Source organism: Amblyomma maculatum, chromosome 4 (genome assembly GCF_055883805.1).
Source record: "Amblyomma maculatum isolate TAMU_Amacu chromosome 4, ASM5588380v1, whole genome shotgun sequence".
Lineage (NCBI taxonomy): Eukaryota > Metazoa > Arthropoda > Arachnida > Ixodida > Ixodidae > Amblyomma > Amblyomma maculatum.
The window spans coordinates 137,005,554-137,019,977 of NC_139347.1; the positions used below are offsets into that span (position 1 = coordinate 137,005,554).

Consider the following 14,424-nt stretch of genomic DNA (forward strand, 5'->3'; position numbering starts at 1 on the left):
CGCTTTGGCACTCCAAAAATTGAAGAGCAGTGCGAGAGTGGCGATCGCGAGTTGTTTACACATGGATGCAGGGTGCACGGACTGCAGTCCGGGCGCCGATGAGCCCGAACTGTGCGCTTGTGGCCACGCCAAATGGTCTCAAAAACTGTGAAAATTGCACTGCAAACTGGTGAATGAGGCACGTACGCGTCAAACTGAAACAGAGAAGCCACGCACGCGATCGCCTCGAGTAATTCTGCACCGTATACATATGCGCGTCGCATCTCTCCGTGCATGCGCGCAAAGTGATGATTGAATTGACACACAAACGTGACCCGGCCTGCTCGGCTCATCAGCAGCCAGTAGAATTTGCGACGCCAAAGTGACAGGGAGAAAAAAAATGAAGCCAGCTACGGGCTGGGAGAAAACAAAAACAAAAGTGCCATCAGCACTCGGTGTTCCCAGGTGGTCTCCCTCCCAAGTACTGACCGAGCCCAATGCTGCTTAACTTCGGTGATCGGACGAGAACCGGCGTATTCAGCATGGTATGGCCGATGGCGAGAAACAGTCGTTTCGAGAGGCTTATGTACTGTTTTAACGCCTCTGAGTACACATGCAGCTAAGCGCTGTCTTTGTTATGAGGCACCGAGTGTTCATTTACATGTTCTGAGCTGTTTCAAACCATTCTGACGAACCGAGCGCGCGTTGGCACTACAAAAATTGAAGAGCAGTGCGAGAGCGGCGACCGCGAGTTGTTTACACATGGATGCAGGGTGCACGGACTGCAGTCCGGGCGCCGATGAGCCCGAACTGTGCGCTTGTGGCCACGCCAAATGGTCTCAAAAAGTGTGAAAATTGCACTGCAAACTGGTGAATGAGGCACGTACGCGTCAAACTGACACCGAGAAGCCACGCACGCGATCGCCTCGAGTAATTCTGCACCGTATACATATGCGCGTCGCATCTCTCCGTGCATGCGCGCAAAGTGATGATTGAATCGACACACAAATAAACGTGACCCGGCCTGCTCGGCTCATCAGCAGCCAGTGGAATTTGCGACGCCAAAGTGACAGGGAGAAAAAAAAATGAAGAAGCCAGCTGCGGGCTGGGAGAAAACAAAAACAAAAGAAGTGCCATCAGCACTCGGTGTTCCCAGGTGGTCTCCCTCCCAAGTACTGACCGAGCCCAATGCTGCTTAGCTTCGGTGATCGGACGAGAACCGGCGTATTCAGCATGGTATGGCCGATTTTTTTTTTTTTTTTTTTTTTTTTTTTCCAGTAACAAAAACCTTTATTTACACATATATGTACAAGGCAGCAACTCAGCCAATAGCCGAGTGCATTGATTGCTTCTAGTGTCAACGTCGGCCATAGGAAGCGTGAGGGGACATTAAGGACAATAAAAAATTATGTCCAGAGGTCTGGCAAGAAAGGGTCAGAAAAAGTGTAACATATAAGCCTACAATGAGCCGCCACTAAAGGACAAAGGGGGAAACCAGAAAAGTAGAGAGAAAACCCCCCCCCCCAAAAAAAAAGAAAAAAAAAAAAAAACGCCACTTGTGCAACGCAGCGTGAAGCATCAGCGGCACCCAAACCGTTCGTACTGGCGTGTCTTGAAGACCATCACAGCGCGGCAGCCTCGCTGTAGTTCCTCCTGCAGGTTTTCGTCGGTGCCAGAGGACTCCAGTGCACTCACTGTCCACTCTGTTTTGTCCAATAGGTGCCGCCACGCTGGTTTCGGCCAACGCACGCACTCCACCACATCCACGCGCGCACGCCAGAGGGCATGCAACGCAAGCACTGTCACAATGTCTCGAAGTTCTGGTCGATCACAAGACGCGTCGAGACACAAGAGCCCTGGCCATGTCACTTCGAAATCAGTGGCGAAAAATCCCCTTACTTCGTCCCAGAAGATGTGCGCCGTGTTGCATTCCATAAATACATGTTGAGTGGTCTCCCGTCGGCCACACAGGAGACAGTTTGCGCCCCATGGTAGGAAGAAACCCCGCTCTTCCTGACGAGCTTTCACGGGCAAAACTCCTGTGTGGAAACGAAAGAAGAAATCCTTGGAGCCTGTTGGAACGGGCAGCTTCCTGACTCGCTTGAGGACATCATTCTTGCCCACCCCTATGGGTGGTTGTCGATATAATGGAGGTTGCAGAAATTGTGCCAGCAAGTCCCAGTAAAGCTTTCTCGGTTTTACTGCGAGCAGGTACTCCCACGAAAAAAGCCCTTGCAGCAGCGCCAGGGACTGCGCTATCTCCTTGTAGAAGGCTGTGGCTCTCATGCCGTTACCTATTGGCTTAGTTGTGGCCAACCAAGGGGCCAAGTGCGCCGAGCCTAGATACTGAGTGGCCGCGCGAAGAAAATTATCCTTTTGGCTTCGAAAGAAAATGAGCCTTTGGACTACAAGTTTAAGTTCTACGTTCACTAAGCCCAGTCCGCCTCGCTCCATGCCCCAGAAGAGATTGCTTCGGCGCATGGGCTCTGCCGTAGAGCGCCAAACGAAGACTGCCCATGATCTGTGTAGCCTACCCACGGAGCCCCTGTCGATTGTGGTCACTCTGGCTGAGTATAGTACCGCCGGGTAGACCACCGCGTTGCATACATAGGCTCTCGTGAACATGGCTATGTGTCTCGGCCGCCATGGGTCTAGCTTCCTTTCAGCGGCAACTAGTTTGGGTTGCCATCTGTTCATGATCGCTTTGCTAATATCTAGATTAACGCCTAGATATTCGTCAATTTTTTCGGTCCATTCTACTCCAAAGAGTTGGCGGGGCTTCCCTCTCCAGTCTCCCAACCAGGCGCCTTGCGATTTGTTTAAATTTAATTCGGCTCCAGAAAATTGACAGAAGGAGTTTGCCAATCGAATCACCTCCCCCACTTGTTGTTGGGAGGTGCAAATGAAGGCTGCATCGTCCGCGTATGCGAGGACGCGCAGTTCTTGGCCGCCAAGATCTAGACCCTTGATGGTTTTAGACGCAAGAACCATGCGACATAGAGGTTCCAGATACAAGGTGAAGAGAACAGGCGACATCGGACACCCTTGTCGTACTGATCTATTCACCTGTATCGGCGCGCCTGGTATACCGTTAAGGACGATTGCAGTACTAATTTCAGTGTAACAAATTTTGAGCCAATCTATTATGTCGTCACCTACTTCGCACTGCTGAAGGAGAGAAAAGAGGAAAGCCCGGTCAACCTGATCAAACGCCTTCCTCAAATCGATCTGGAGAATGGCCAAGGGAAGGAGCCCCACATCCGCCGCCTCGCGGACCGTCCTCATGCGATGTAAGTTGGTATTTATGGAGCGCCCTTTGAAGCCGCATGTTTGATGCTCTCCCACCACAGTGCTGAGGGCGGTCTCGAGTCGACGAGCGAGAGCTCTAGCCAGAATCTTATAGTCCGTGGAAAGAAGACTGATTGGCCTGAAATCGGCTACGTCGGGGGTTGATTCGGGGGAAGGTTTCTTAGGAATCAGGACTAAATTGCTGCGCCGCATAGAAGGCGGGAGAAGTTTTCGTTTCCTTATATCCGCGAACACCTCCGCTAGAATTGGGCTGAGTTCACTTCTAAAGCATTGGTAAAATTCGGCTGTTATGCCGTCCGGTCCGGGTGACTTATTCTTAGGGAGTTTTGCAATTACGCGCTCTATCTCGTCAGTAGTCAATGAGGAGTTTGTTGCCTCCCTAATCTCCTGAGGAACTTTGGGCAGTTCGCTCAGGACTTCGGATGGCACGGGATCCAGCGGTTTTCCAGCCTGGAAAAGCTTGCGATAGTATTCATCGAAGGCCTGCGCCACCTCGCCATGCCCTCGCGCAGTGGTGCCGCTGTTAATAACCTCCCTTATAGTAACCCGTGCAGCCTGCTCCCGTTCGAAGGCACAAAAGAGCTTTGATGGCTGCGCCTCGTACTGGACTCTTTGCTCTCGACTGCGGACGAGTGCGCCCCAATAACGCCGTTCCAGCTCTGATCGAAGTTCCTCTTTAACTTTCCGAATGTCAGCAGAAAATTCTCCCGGCATCTCTTCGTTGGCCTCGACAAGGCCCTGAAGGGTGCCTGTGAGGTGCCGGATTTTAGCTTTAGCGGACGCGGCAATTTTTGTTCCGATCTCTGTGGCAATGGTTTTAACTTTTGTTTTAAATAACTCCCACTCTACTGCATTAACCGATCCAGACTTAAGCCTAGCAATATCCTTATTTACTTTATCTAAGAACTCTTCGTTGCAAAGGATAGTCGAGTTCATTATCCATCGTCTTTCCACTGTTTTTCCTGTTCGACATGTTAAGGCACCCAGCACGCACGAGACCAGGCCATGGTCAGAGAAACACACAGGAGTGACGGTGTAGCTGCGGACGCGTTGGAGCGCCTCACCGCAGACATAGATGCGATCGAGGCGAGCCTGCGCTGTGCCGCGCCAGCGGGTGTAGCGCGCAGTCGATCCCGTTCGTCCGAGCGCCACGTCCACCAGGTCAGAATCTCGAAGGACCTCTCTTAACACCCGCGCCGACGCATCCACACCGCCTCCCCCGCCCGCTCTATCACTCGTGCTGAGTACGCAGTTAAAATCACCTCCGAAGTATACGATTCCGGGGACAAGAAGAAAAGGACGGAGAGATCGAAAGAGCTCGGACCGTGCCGTTGCCTCATTCGGGGCATAGACACACACAAAGCGAGTCAGCTCCCTCCCCACAAGGGCATCAACGAGACAAAAGCGCCCATCCTCTCCCAGCTCGCAGTCAACAATGGTGACGTTATCTTTTTTCCTAATGAGAATGGCGGTGCCTCCTGCCCTTGATGTCGTGATTGTATGGAAACACCAGAATTGAGCTCCAAAGTAACGAACGAAGAATTTAGCATCGTCCGCACTGGAAATTTTGGTTTCTTGTAAAAGAGCAACGTCAACGCTGTTTTCATTAATTAAATCGAGAAGCCATCTTTTCCTTTTTGTTTTTATAAGGCTCACCACGTTAATGGTGGCCACTTTAAGCGACAGCTGGGAGGGATCCATTGTGGGGGGGAAAGCTTACCGGACATGTGGCATGCGGCCCCCGCTACCGCCTACCGAAGTACCCCTCTCCACCTCGCAAGGGTGGCTGGCGGCTGCAAGGGCTTTTCTCGTCACGCGGCGGCCTTCTCTCTTCCCCTCCTTGACATTGGGCTCGTCAATGGCATCGGTGGGGTTGGTGTTGGTTTTGTCGGACCTGTCGTCTCTGTTTCTTTCCGCAGTTCGCCTTCCTTCCGTTGTCGTTCCCTCCGTGTTTCCCCCTTCCTCTCTCTCAAGTTGTCGGCGGTCCTGTTGTTTAGAGACCGGCTTATCTGATTCCGGTCCCTGAGGCCCCTCGAGGTCGAACTCGTTCGAGAGGGCTGCAGGTTCATCGACCTCCCTGATCCCAGTGGCATCTATGGTGCTGGGTTCGTCCAGCGTCTCGGTTCGCTCCTCCTGCTGCACGGCGGCCGCTTCCGAGTTCGCGCTGCTGCAGGCCTGTCCATCAGGGAGAGAAGGAGACCCAGCCTCTCCGGGATTTGGGGTCGCTACTTCTTGTGGGGAAAAAATGGAGGCTTCGGTAAATGCAACCGCCGGACTTTCGCTGTCTGGTGGCGATTCCATGGTAGTCGCAATTTTTTCCATGTCCTCTGCGTCCATGAAATCGTCCAATGGTTGCTTCGCAACCCCCCGCTTCGTTCTGGCTGCATAAGACTGCGTGCAGTCTTCCTCGCGGTGTCCGATGGAGCGACAGGCCTGACACCAGGGAGCTTTGCACTGCCTGCGTAGGTGTCCGGTCTGTCGACATCTCAAACAAAGCGGCGCTCTGCCGGGCACGGAGATCAGGACCGGGCAGCCATAGATAGTCACCTGGTGGGGTATCTCATCGAGTGATGTCGGTTCCCGTGGCGCGATCTGAACTATTCGCGTGCTTGAACCGATATGCTCCAGGCCCGGGCGGCGCCACTTTTCGCGTCGCACCCCTTTCACATCACCGAAGCGCTGAAAATGGTGTATTAGCACCTCGTCTGGGATTTGGGGCGGGATCCAGTGGACTTTCACATCTTTCTCCTGCTGATTTGGATTAATAACCAGACATCTCTTGTTCTTGACAAATATTTCGGCCTTAGCACTTAACACTTCCATGTCATGTGGAGTCTTGAAAGTGAGCATCCAAACATGATTAAACTGGAAAACTCCTAGATTGGTAACAGTCATCATGTCAATGGATTCCGAGAGCGCCGCCGCGACATCATCGATTTTGTATGGACGCACAGATGGATCACAGTGCAAGAAAATAGAGTTTTCACTCAGCTTGCCTGTTGGTAGCGTTGGCAGCAAAATCCTGTACTCCGGGACGAAGGCAGAACCATGGGGCGCCGGGGAAAACTGGTTTGGCGCGTACGCGCCGGCCGCTCCTGAGGAGCCCGTTTTCTCCATGACCTCTCCCTCCGAGTGCGACGGGGTATGGCCGATGGCGAGAAACAGTCGTTTCGAGAGGCTTATGTACTGTTTTAACACCTCTGACTACACATGCAGCTAAGCGCTCTCTTTGTTATGAGGCACCGAGTGTTCATTTACATGTTCTGAGCTGTTTCCAGCCATTCTGGCGAACCGAGCGCGCTTTGGCACTCCAAAAAATGAAGAGCAGTGCGAGAGCAACAATCGCGAGTTGTTTACACATGGATGCATGGTGCACAGACTGCAGTCCGTGCGCCGATGAGCCCGAACTGTGCGCTTGTAGCCACGCCAAATGGTCTCAAAAACTGTGAAAATTTCACTGCAAACTGGTGAATGAGGCACGTACGCGTCAAACTCACACCGAGAAGCCACGCACGCGATCGCATCGAGTAATTCTGCACCGGATACATATGCGCGTCGCATCTCTGCGTGCATGCGCGCAAAGTGATGATTGAATGGACACACAAATAAACGTGACCCGGCCTGCTCGGCTCATCAGCAGCCAGTGGAATTTGCGACGCCACAGTGACAGGGAGAAAAAAAATGAAGAAGCCAGCTGCGGGCTGGGAGAAAACAAAAACAAAAGAAGTGCCATCAGCACTCGGTGTTCCCAGGTGGTCTCCTTCCCAAGTACTGACCGAGCCCAATGCTGCTTAGCTTCGGTGATCGGACGAGAACCGGCGTATTCAGCATGGTATGGCCGATGGCGAGAAACAGTCGTTTCGAGAGGCTTGTGTACTGTTTTAACGCCTCTGACTACACATGCAGCTAAGCGCTGTCTTTGTTATGAGGCACCGAGTGTTCATTTACATGTTCTGAGCTGTTTCCAACCATTCTGACGAACCGAGCGCGCGTTGGCACTACAAAAATTGAAGAGCAGTGCGAGAGCGGCGATCGCGAGTTGTTTACACATGGATGCAGGGTGCACGGACTGCAGTCCGGGCGCCGATGAGCCCGAAGTGTGCGCTTGTGGCCACGCCAAATGGTCTCAAAAACTGTGAAAATTGCTTCTGCAAACTGGTGAATGAGGCACGTACGCGTCAAACTGACACCGAAAAGCCACGCACGCGATCGCCTCGAGTAATTCTGCACCGTATACATATGCGCGTCGCATCTCTCCGTGCATGCGCGCAAAGTGATGATTGAATTGACACACAAACGTGACCCGGCCTGCTCGGCTCATCAGCAGCCAGTGAAATTTGCGACGCCAAAGTGACAGGGAGAAAAAAAAATGAAGAAGCCAGCTGCGGGCTGGGAGAAAACAAAAACAAAAGAAGTGCCATCAGCACTCGGTGTTCCCAGGTGGTCTCCCTCCCAAGTACTGACCGAGCCCAATGCTGCTTAGCTTCGGTGATCGGACGAGAACCGGCGTATTCAGCATGGTATGGCCGATGGCGAGAAACAGTCGTTTCGAGAGGCTTATGTACTGTTTTAACGCCTCTGACTACACATGCAGCTAAGCGCTGTCTTTGTTATGAGGCACCGAGTGTTCATTTACATGTTCTGAGCTGTTTCCAACCATTCTGACGAACCGAGCACGCGTTGGCACTACAAAAATTGAAGAGCAGTGCGAGAGCGGCGATCGCGAGTTGTTTACACATGGATGCAGGGTGCACGGACTGCAGTCCGGGCGCCGATGAGCCCGAACTGTGCGCTTGTGGCCACGCCAAATGGTCTCAAAAACTGTGAAAATTGCACTGCAAACTGGTGAATGAGGCACGTACGCGTCAAACTGACACCGAGAAGCCACGCACGCGATCGCCTCGAGTAATTCTGCACCGTATACATATGCGCGTCGCATCTCTCCGTGCATGCGCGCAAAGTGATGATTGAATCGACACACAAATAAACGTGACCCGGCCTGCTCGGCTCATCAGCAGCCAGTGGAATTTGCGACGCCAAAGTGACAGGGAGAAAAAAAAATGAAGAAGCCAGCTGCGGGCTGGGAGAAAACAAAAACAAAAGAAGTGCCATCAGCACTCGGTGTTCCCAGGTGGTCTCCCTCCCAAGTACTGACCGAGCCCAATGCTGCTTAGCTTCGGTGATCGGACGAGAACCGGCGTATTCAGCATGGTATGGCCTTTTTTTTTTTTTTTTTTTTTTTTTTTTTTTTTTTTTTCTTTATTGCCTGGCTTTGACACAAATACACCGCATTGGAACTCAAAACATCATGAACAAAGGAATAATATATGTACACTAAGGTAGTTAGCGTTGCCTAACACCCACTGAGGGGCAGGCATTGTCATGTTAAAATTCCTTGAGCACCGTCAAAGGTTCCAGCTTTAACAGCCACTCAGGAGCACATGGTTGCAATTTAAGCACGTCGAGCCATCGCTGCACACTTTCACGGAAATACATGCGGGCTGGCCGTGCATCTGGATCGCAGTGATAACCAGCCATTCGTGCGCGCCATATACTGTGGAGGCACATTAACATAACCTGGTCTAACGGCATATCATCGTGGTTATCCAATGGCAAATACCTAATGCCATGGGAATCAAGTGGCAACTGTTTTTTAATTGTCCTTTGCAGAACATCCCACAAATATACCCCCTCCCAGCAATGCAAAAACACGTGATCTATTGTCTCTGGCTGTTTGCAGATGAGACATTGGGCCCCCCACGGCAGGAAAATACCCTTTTCCTCCATAAATGATTTTACACTCAAAGTACCGGTATGTAGCATAAAGAAAAAAGTTTTAGCTCCCGTAGCAACTTGCATTTTCTTTACGCGTTTTAATACATTACTTCCTGTGCCTCCATAGTATAAAGCTCGGTACAAGGGCACCGGGAACACCACTTCACAAACATCCTTGTATAATGTTCTCCTGTTAACATTACTTAAATACTCTTTCGAAAAACGTGCGCTTAAGAATTTCACGCTCAAAACAATTTCCCTAAAGAATCCAAAAAGAGATCCCGGCATACATTGCGTATAAACTACGAAATCAGGCAACGCTCGACCAAGTCTTTGTTGACACACTGTGCGCAGGAATGGATCACTGGCATCCCTAAAAAACATAAACCGGTTGACAATCTGTCGCACAAACAAATGACCCAGACCAAGCCCTCCATGCTTCACCTGCCGGAACAAATTTGTCCGACTGCACCTCTCCCAACTCGAGGCCCAAACAAACACCGCAAAAACTCGATGCAATTTTTGCACATTTACACGGGAGCAATGCAACACTTGCATTACATACCATAACTTACTAATTAAAAACAGGTTGCAAACTGCGGCTCTTGCAAATATTGATAACTGAGCGCTTTTCCATTTCTCCGCTTTTTCACGGGTTTCTCTGACCTGCTCTAGCCAGTAAGGCTCGCTTTCCTTGTAAAATTCCAAGGGCACACCCAAGTACTTTGCAGGCGTTGTAACCCACGACACATTAGCGAAAGTGTCGGGGGTCAGCTGCCAGTCTCCGTGCCAAAATCCCAGGCACTTACCCCAGTTAACTTTACTCCCTGTGACTTTGCTAAAATGTTTTACCACCTCCACTGTCCTCTTTATACTCTCCTTATTCACACAAAAAACCGCAACGTCGTCTGCGTAAGCCAGCAATTTGACTTCTGACTCCTGCAGTCGAAAACCATCAATGTCATTGTTTTGTAGGATGCTTAAACACAATGTTTCAATATAAATGCCGAACAAAAGAGGGCTGAGGGGGCAACCTTGGCGCACCGAACGTCGTACGTTGATGGGGGCCCCCAGTGACTTATTGACAATTAATCTCGTAGTGCAGTTACGGTACGCCAAGGCCACTCCCTCTCGAATAACAGAGCCGACATTAACATGGTCTAATATACTGAACAGAATAGCATGCGCCACACAATCAAAAGCTTTCTCCAAGTCCAACTGCAGTAAAGCAACACACGCATGAGTTGCATCGCAGCATTCGAGCACACTTCTCGCTTTGTGAATGTTCTGAAAGATGGATCGCCCTTTGATACCGCACGTTTGGTGAGGGCCCACTAGTTCGCATATAACCGTTTGTAGTCTGCCAGCAAGCACCTTCATATAAATCTTGTAATCAACGTTTGTCAGAGCAATGGGCCTGTAAGACGACAACTGCCTAAGCTTATCTGGTTGGTCAGTTTTCGGAATAAGTACTGTGTGCGACGATCCGAAAGACGCAGGCAGTGCCTTCAGCTCATACGCTTCATTAAATAAGGCACACAACAAAGGAGATAGCTGTTGCTTGAACGCTTTATAAAAAGCCGCACTCAGGCCATCAGGCCCGGGTGATTTCCCAGGGTTTAAATTTTCTATTGCCTGCTGTACTTCTTTTTCGCTTATTGGCCGCTCCAGTCTTTCTTTTTGTTCGTCATCAATTTTTGGCATCGCGTCAAGAAAGGATTCTTTAAAACGGTCCAAATTAACCTCTCGGGACGAAAATAGCTCTTCATAATACTCCCGGAAAGCTTCCGCGATTCCTTCGTTATCGGTTTCTGTGCGTCCTGCCCAATCTACCTCTGCCACGTGATTTCGCCTTGCATTTGCTTTTTCTATTCCCAACGATCTTTTTGTCGGCGTCTCATCCATGGCCAATTTTTCCGCTCTCGCACGCACCAGTGCTCCGCGATAACGATCTTCGTCATTCAGTTGAAGTCTTTGTTTTATTTTTCTAACGTCGTCCATGTATAACCCTGGCGTGTTACACTCCAGGGCTAACAATTTATCTAGCAAAGATCTTAAATGCATTTCATTTTGTTTTTCTTGAAACCGTATGCAGCTGGCCTTTTCTATAGCTTTGATTTTAATTTGTTGCTTACACAGTTCCCATTCTTGACCCAGTTCGTGGGTGTCCTCCTGACAAATATTACCAATTTCTTCTTCTACTAGTCTGGTGAATTGCTCGTCATTCAGCAGTTTATTATTTAACTTCCACAATTCCCAATTAAAACCGCTACCTCCCTTTCTTGGTCCAATTGTACACTGAACCATGCAGTGATCTGAGTACGTTACCGCCAAAACATAATAATCCTGGCATTTTGGAGCCAGTTCTGCGGCCACATAAATTCTGTCAAGGCGGGCGTGGCTAGCACCCTGAAAATGCGTATACTGAACCCGTCGCTCGCTCGTGAGACACTCTGCAACGTCTTCCAGTGCAAACTCGTCAATCAAGCGCGAAAGCACCTCTGTGCTACGATCCCTAAATGTACGAAGGCTAGTTTTGTCACCGGAGCTCAGTACACAATTGAAATCCCCCAGAAAGACAAGTTGCTTATCCGTGTTTAAATACCCTTCAACAAAATCAAACAAAGCAGCCCTCTCATCAACTACCGTAGGTGCATATATACAAACAGCACGCCACTCAGCCGAGCAAAAACTAAAATCGAGGACCACACCCCGACCCGACGGAAAAGAAGCATGCGACTGCACTACAAGACCCGGCAACTTCTTCACAAACAGGACGCATCCAGCAGAAGTACCGACTGCATGGCTGACAACTGCGTAAAACCGCGACGTGAAACGTTGCACCATGCTCTCGGTCTCTTGTTCACCCTCGACTTTTGTCTCTTGAACTCCAAGTATATCGATGTCATTTTCATTTAAAAGGCGCAGGACCTGGCTCTGCTTCCTTTTTGCTGCTAGACCTCTCACGTTAAGGGTCGCAACCTTTAGTGACAGTACATAAGCCATTTTCTTAGAGTGAAAAGAGGCCAAGAGCTTGGTGCTTACCCTTCACGTCTAGCATGGCGCTAGACGCTTTCGTTGACGCCAGAGCCATGAGGTTGGACTGGCAGACCTTGTGACGGGGGCGGCTTTTCGGCAGCTCTCCTGTCCGTCGAGACATTCGGTCTTGGTTTGAAGGTCGCCCTCCTCCCTATTGGCGTTTTTATCGGCGGCTCGTCGTTGCTAGCTGCTTCTGCCTTGCTTGTCTCACTTGTGCTCTCGTCGTGGGCACGCTTCGCAGGGCCTTGGACGTTGGTCGCTCGGCCGCTGCTCTTTTCAAGGGTTTCCTGTCGGCCCGCAGACTCCGGAATTTCAGTTTTTGAGCTCTCGGCATCGCTCACCCTTTCTTCCTCTGACGGTCCGTTGTTCGGTAGCGTGACTTCCTTGTCTGGCCTACTGATTATCTCGTCACCGCCCCCCGGGGGCACTAACATGCCTGTAGTTGCTGTTAGCTCTTCAGCTTCACCGACCCCCTTTGCGGCCTCTTCTGTCTCTGCAACATCCATTTGGTGCTCCGTCATGTCCGCCCTCGCTGTCGGTGCAGTGGCCACTGCATACGTCCGTACGCAATCTTCCTCGGAGTGGCCAAAACGCTTACATGTCGAACACCGCGGAATTTTACATTCCCGGCGCACATGACCGGTCCCGCGGCAGCGCAGGCACTGCATTGGCCGCCCAGGCACCACAACAAGGGCCAACTCCCCTGCAACTCTTATCTGATGAGGTAGGTCGTCTATCTTCATCCCTGGCTTCAACTTCATGAGTACGGCTCTCGTTGTTGAGCCCTTTTCGTGAACGCCCTGGACGCGCCACCGCTCACGGGTAACTTCGGTCACCTCACCGAAAGCCCCAAAAGCAGTTCTGATATCCTCATCCGCCACGCCATGCAACATCCAGTGGAGCCGTAGCTTCACCTGTTGATCCTCCGGGTCAATGATGATACACCGTCGGCCTTTCACTAGAAGCTCCTTGAAGGCTAGCAGCCGCTTGGTTGCTTCAGAGCTGCTCAAGGTCACCGCCCAGACATGGTTTATTTGGTAGGCCCCCAAGGCCACCACGTCTGGGAGCGTACCAGTCTTGGCCAGGGCGTCCCGGAAATCTTCAACCCTGAAGGGTCGCACTCGGACGTCGCCGTGCAAAAAAACTGTGTTGAAAACAACACGTCCGGTGGGCAGATGCGGCAAAATGAGCTGATATTCCTTATCATCGTTTGCGTTAAGCCTGTTACCGCGGCCAGCCTGGGCCGCAATCGCCGCTCCGCCGGAGCTCATGATTCACCGTCCGTACACGCAGGTGGCCGGAAGTAGAATGAGCATGGTATGGCCGATGGCGAGAAACAGTCGTTTCGAGAGGCTTATGTACTGTTTTAACACCTCTGACTACACATGCAGCTAAGCGCTCTCTTTGTTATGAGGCACCGAGTGTTCATTTACATGTTCTGAGCTGTTTCCAGCCATTCTGGCGAACCGAGCGCGCTTTGGCACTCCAAAAAATGAAGAGCAGTGCGAGAGCAACAATCGCGAGTTGTTTACACATGGATGCATGGTGCACAGACTGCAGTCCGTGCGCCGATGAGCCCGAACTGTGCGCTTGTAGCCACGCCAAATGGTCTCAAAAACTGTGAAAATTTCACTGCAAACTGGTGAATGAGGCACGTACGCGTCAAACTCACACCGAGAAGCCACGCACGCGATCGCATCGAGTAATTCTGCACCGTATACATATGCGCGTCGCATCTCTGCGTGCATGCGCGCAAAGTGATGATTGAATGGACACACAAATAAACGTGACCCGGCCTGCTCGGCTCATCAGCAGCCAGTGGAATTTGCGACGCCACAGTGACAGGGAGAAAAAAAATGAAGAAGCCAGCTGCGGGCTGGGAGAAAACAAAAACAAAAGAAGTGCCATCAGCACTCGGTGTTCCCAGGTGGTCTCCTTCCCAAGTACTGACCGAGCCCAATGCTGCTTAGCTTCGGTGATCGGACGAGAACCGGCGTATTCAGCATGGTATGGCCGATGGCGAGAAACAGTCGTTTCGAGAGGCTTATGTACTGTTTTAACGCCTCTGACTACACATGCAGCTAAGCGCTGTCTTTGTTATGAGGCACCGAGTGTTCATTTACATGTTCTGAGCTGTTTCCAACCATTCTGACGAACCGAGCGCGCGTTGGCACTACAAAAATTGAAGAGCAGTGCGAGAGCGGCGATCGCGAGTTGTTTACACATGGATGCAGGGTGCACGGACTGCAGTCCGGGCGCCGATGAGCCCGAAGTGTGCGCTTGTGGCCACGCCAAATGGTCTCAAAAACTGTGAAAATTGCT

The 14,424-nt window shown here is 51.1% G+C and overlaps 1 protein-coding gene, 4 non-coding genes and 2 pseudogenes across 5 annotated transcripts; all 7 read right to left on the minus strand.

The window, feature by feature from the left end:
* Positions 1 to 419: 419 nt before the first annotated feature.
* Positions 420 to 538, minus strand: LOC146192792 (5S ribosomal RNA). The gene has a single exon (XR_014707114.1). It is a non-coding gene; the product is annotated as a 5S ribosomal RNA (ribosomal RNA).
* Positions 539 to 1,110: 572 nt separating this feature from the next.
* LOC146192793 (5S ribosomal RNA) lies at positions 1,111 to 1,229 on the minus strand (annotated as a pseudogene).
* A 3,775-nt stretch (positions 1,230 to 5,004) lies between these two features.
* LOC146192794 (uncharacterized) lies at positions 5,005 to 13,580 on the minus strand. The gene is made up of 2 exons (XM_084600480.1): positions 12,176 to 13,580; positions 5,005 to 5,519 (listed from the first exon to the last, which is right to left on the minus strand). Exons 1-2 carry the CDS (start codon positions 13,371 to 13,373, stop codon positions 5,005 to 5,007), a joined length of 1,713 nt encoding a protein of 570 aa, XP_084456606.1. The 5' UTR covers positions 13,374 to 13,580.
* On the minus strand, positions 7,016 to 7,134 carry LOC146192795 (5S ribosomal RNA). The gene has a single exon (XR_014707078.1). It is a non-coding gene; the product is annotated as a 5S ribosomal RNA (ribosomal RNA).
* LOC146192796 (5S ribosomal RNA) lies at positions 7,704 to 7,822 on the minus strand. Its single transcript, XR_014706974.1, has one exon. It is a non-coding gene; the product is annotated as a 5S ribosomal RNA (ribosomal RNA).
* On the minus strand, positions 8,402 to 8,507 carry LOC146192797 (5S ribosomal RNA; annotated as a pseudogene).
* A 424-nt stretch (positions 13,581 to 14,004) lies between the features above and the next one.
* LOC146192798 (5S ribosomal RNA) lies at positions 14,005 to 14,123 on the minus strand. Its single transcript, XR_014707079.1, has one exon. It is a non-coding gene; the product is annotated as a 5S ribosomal RNA (ribosomal RNA).
* Between the last annotated feature and the right edge of the window lie 301 nt (positions 14,124 to 14,424).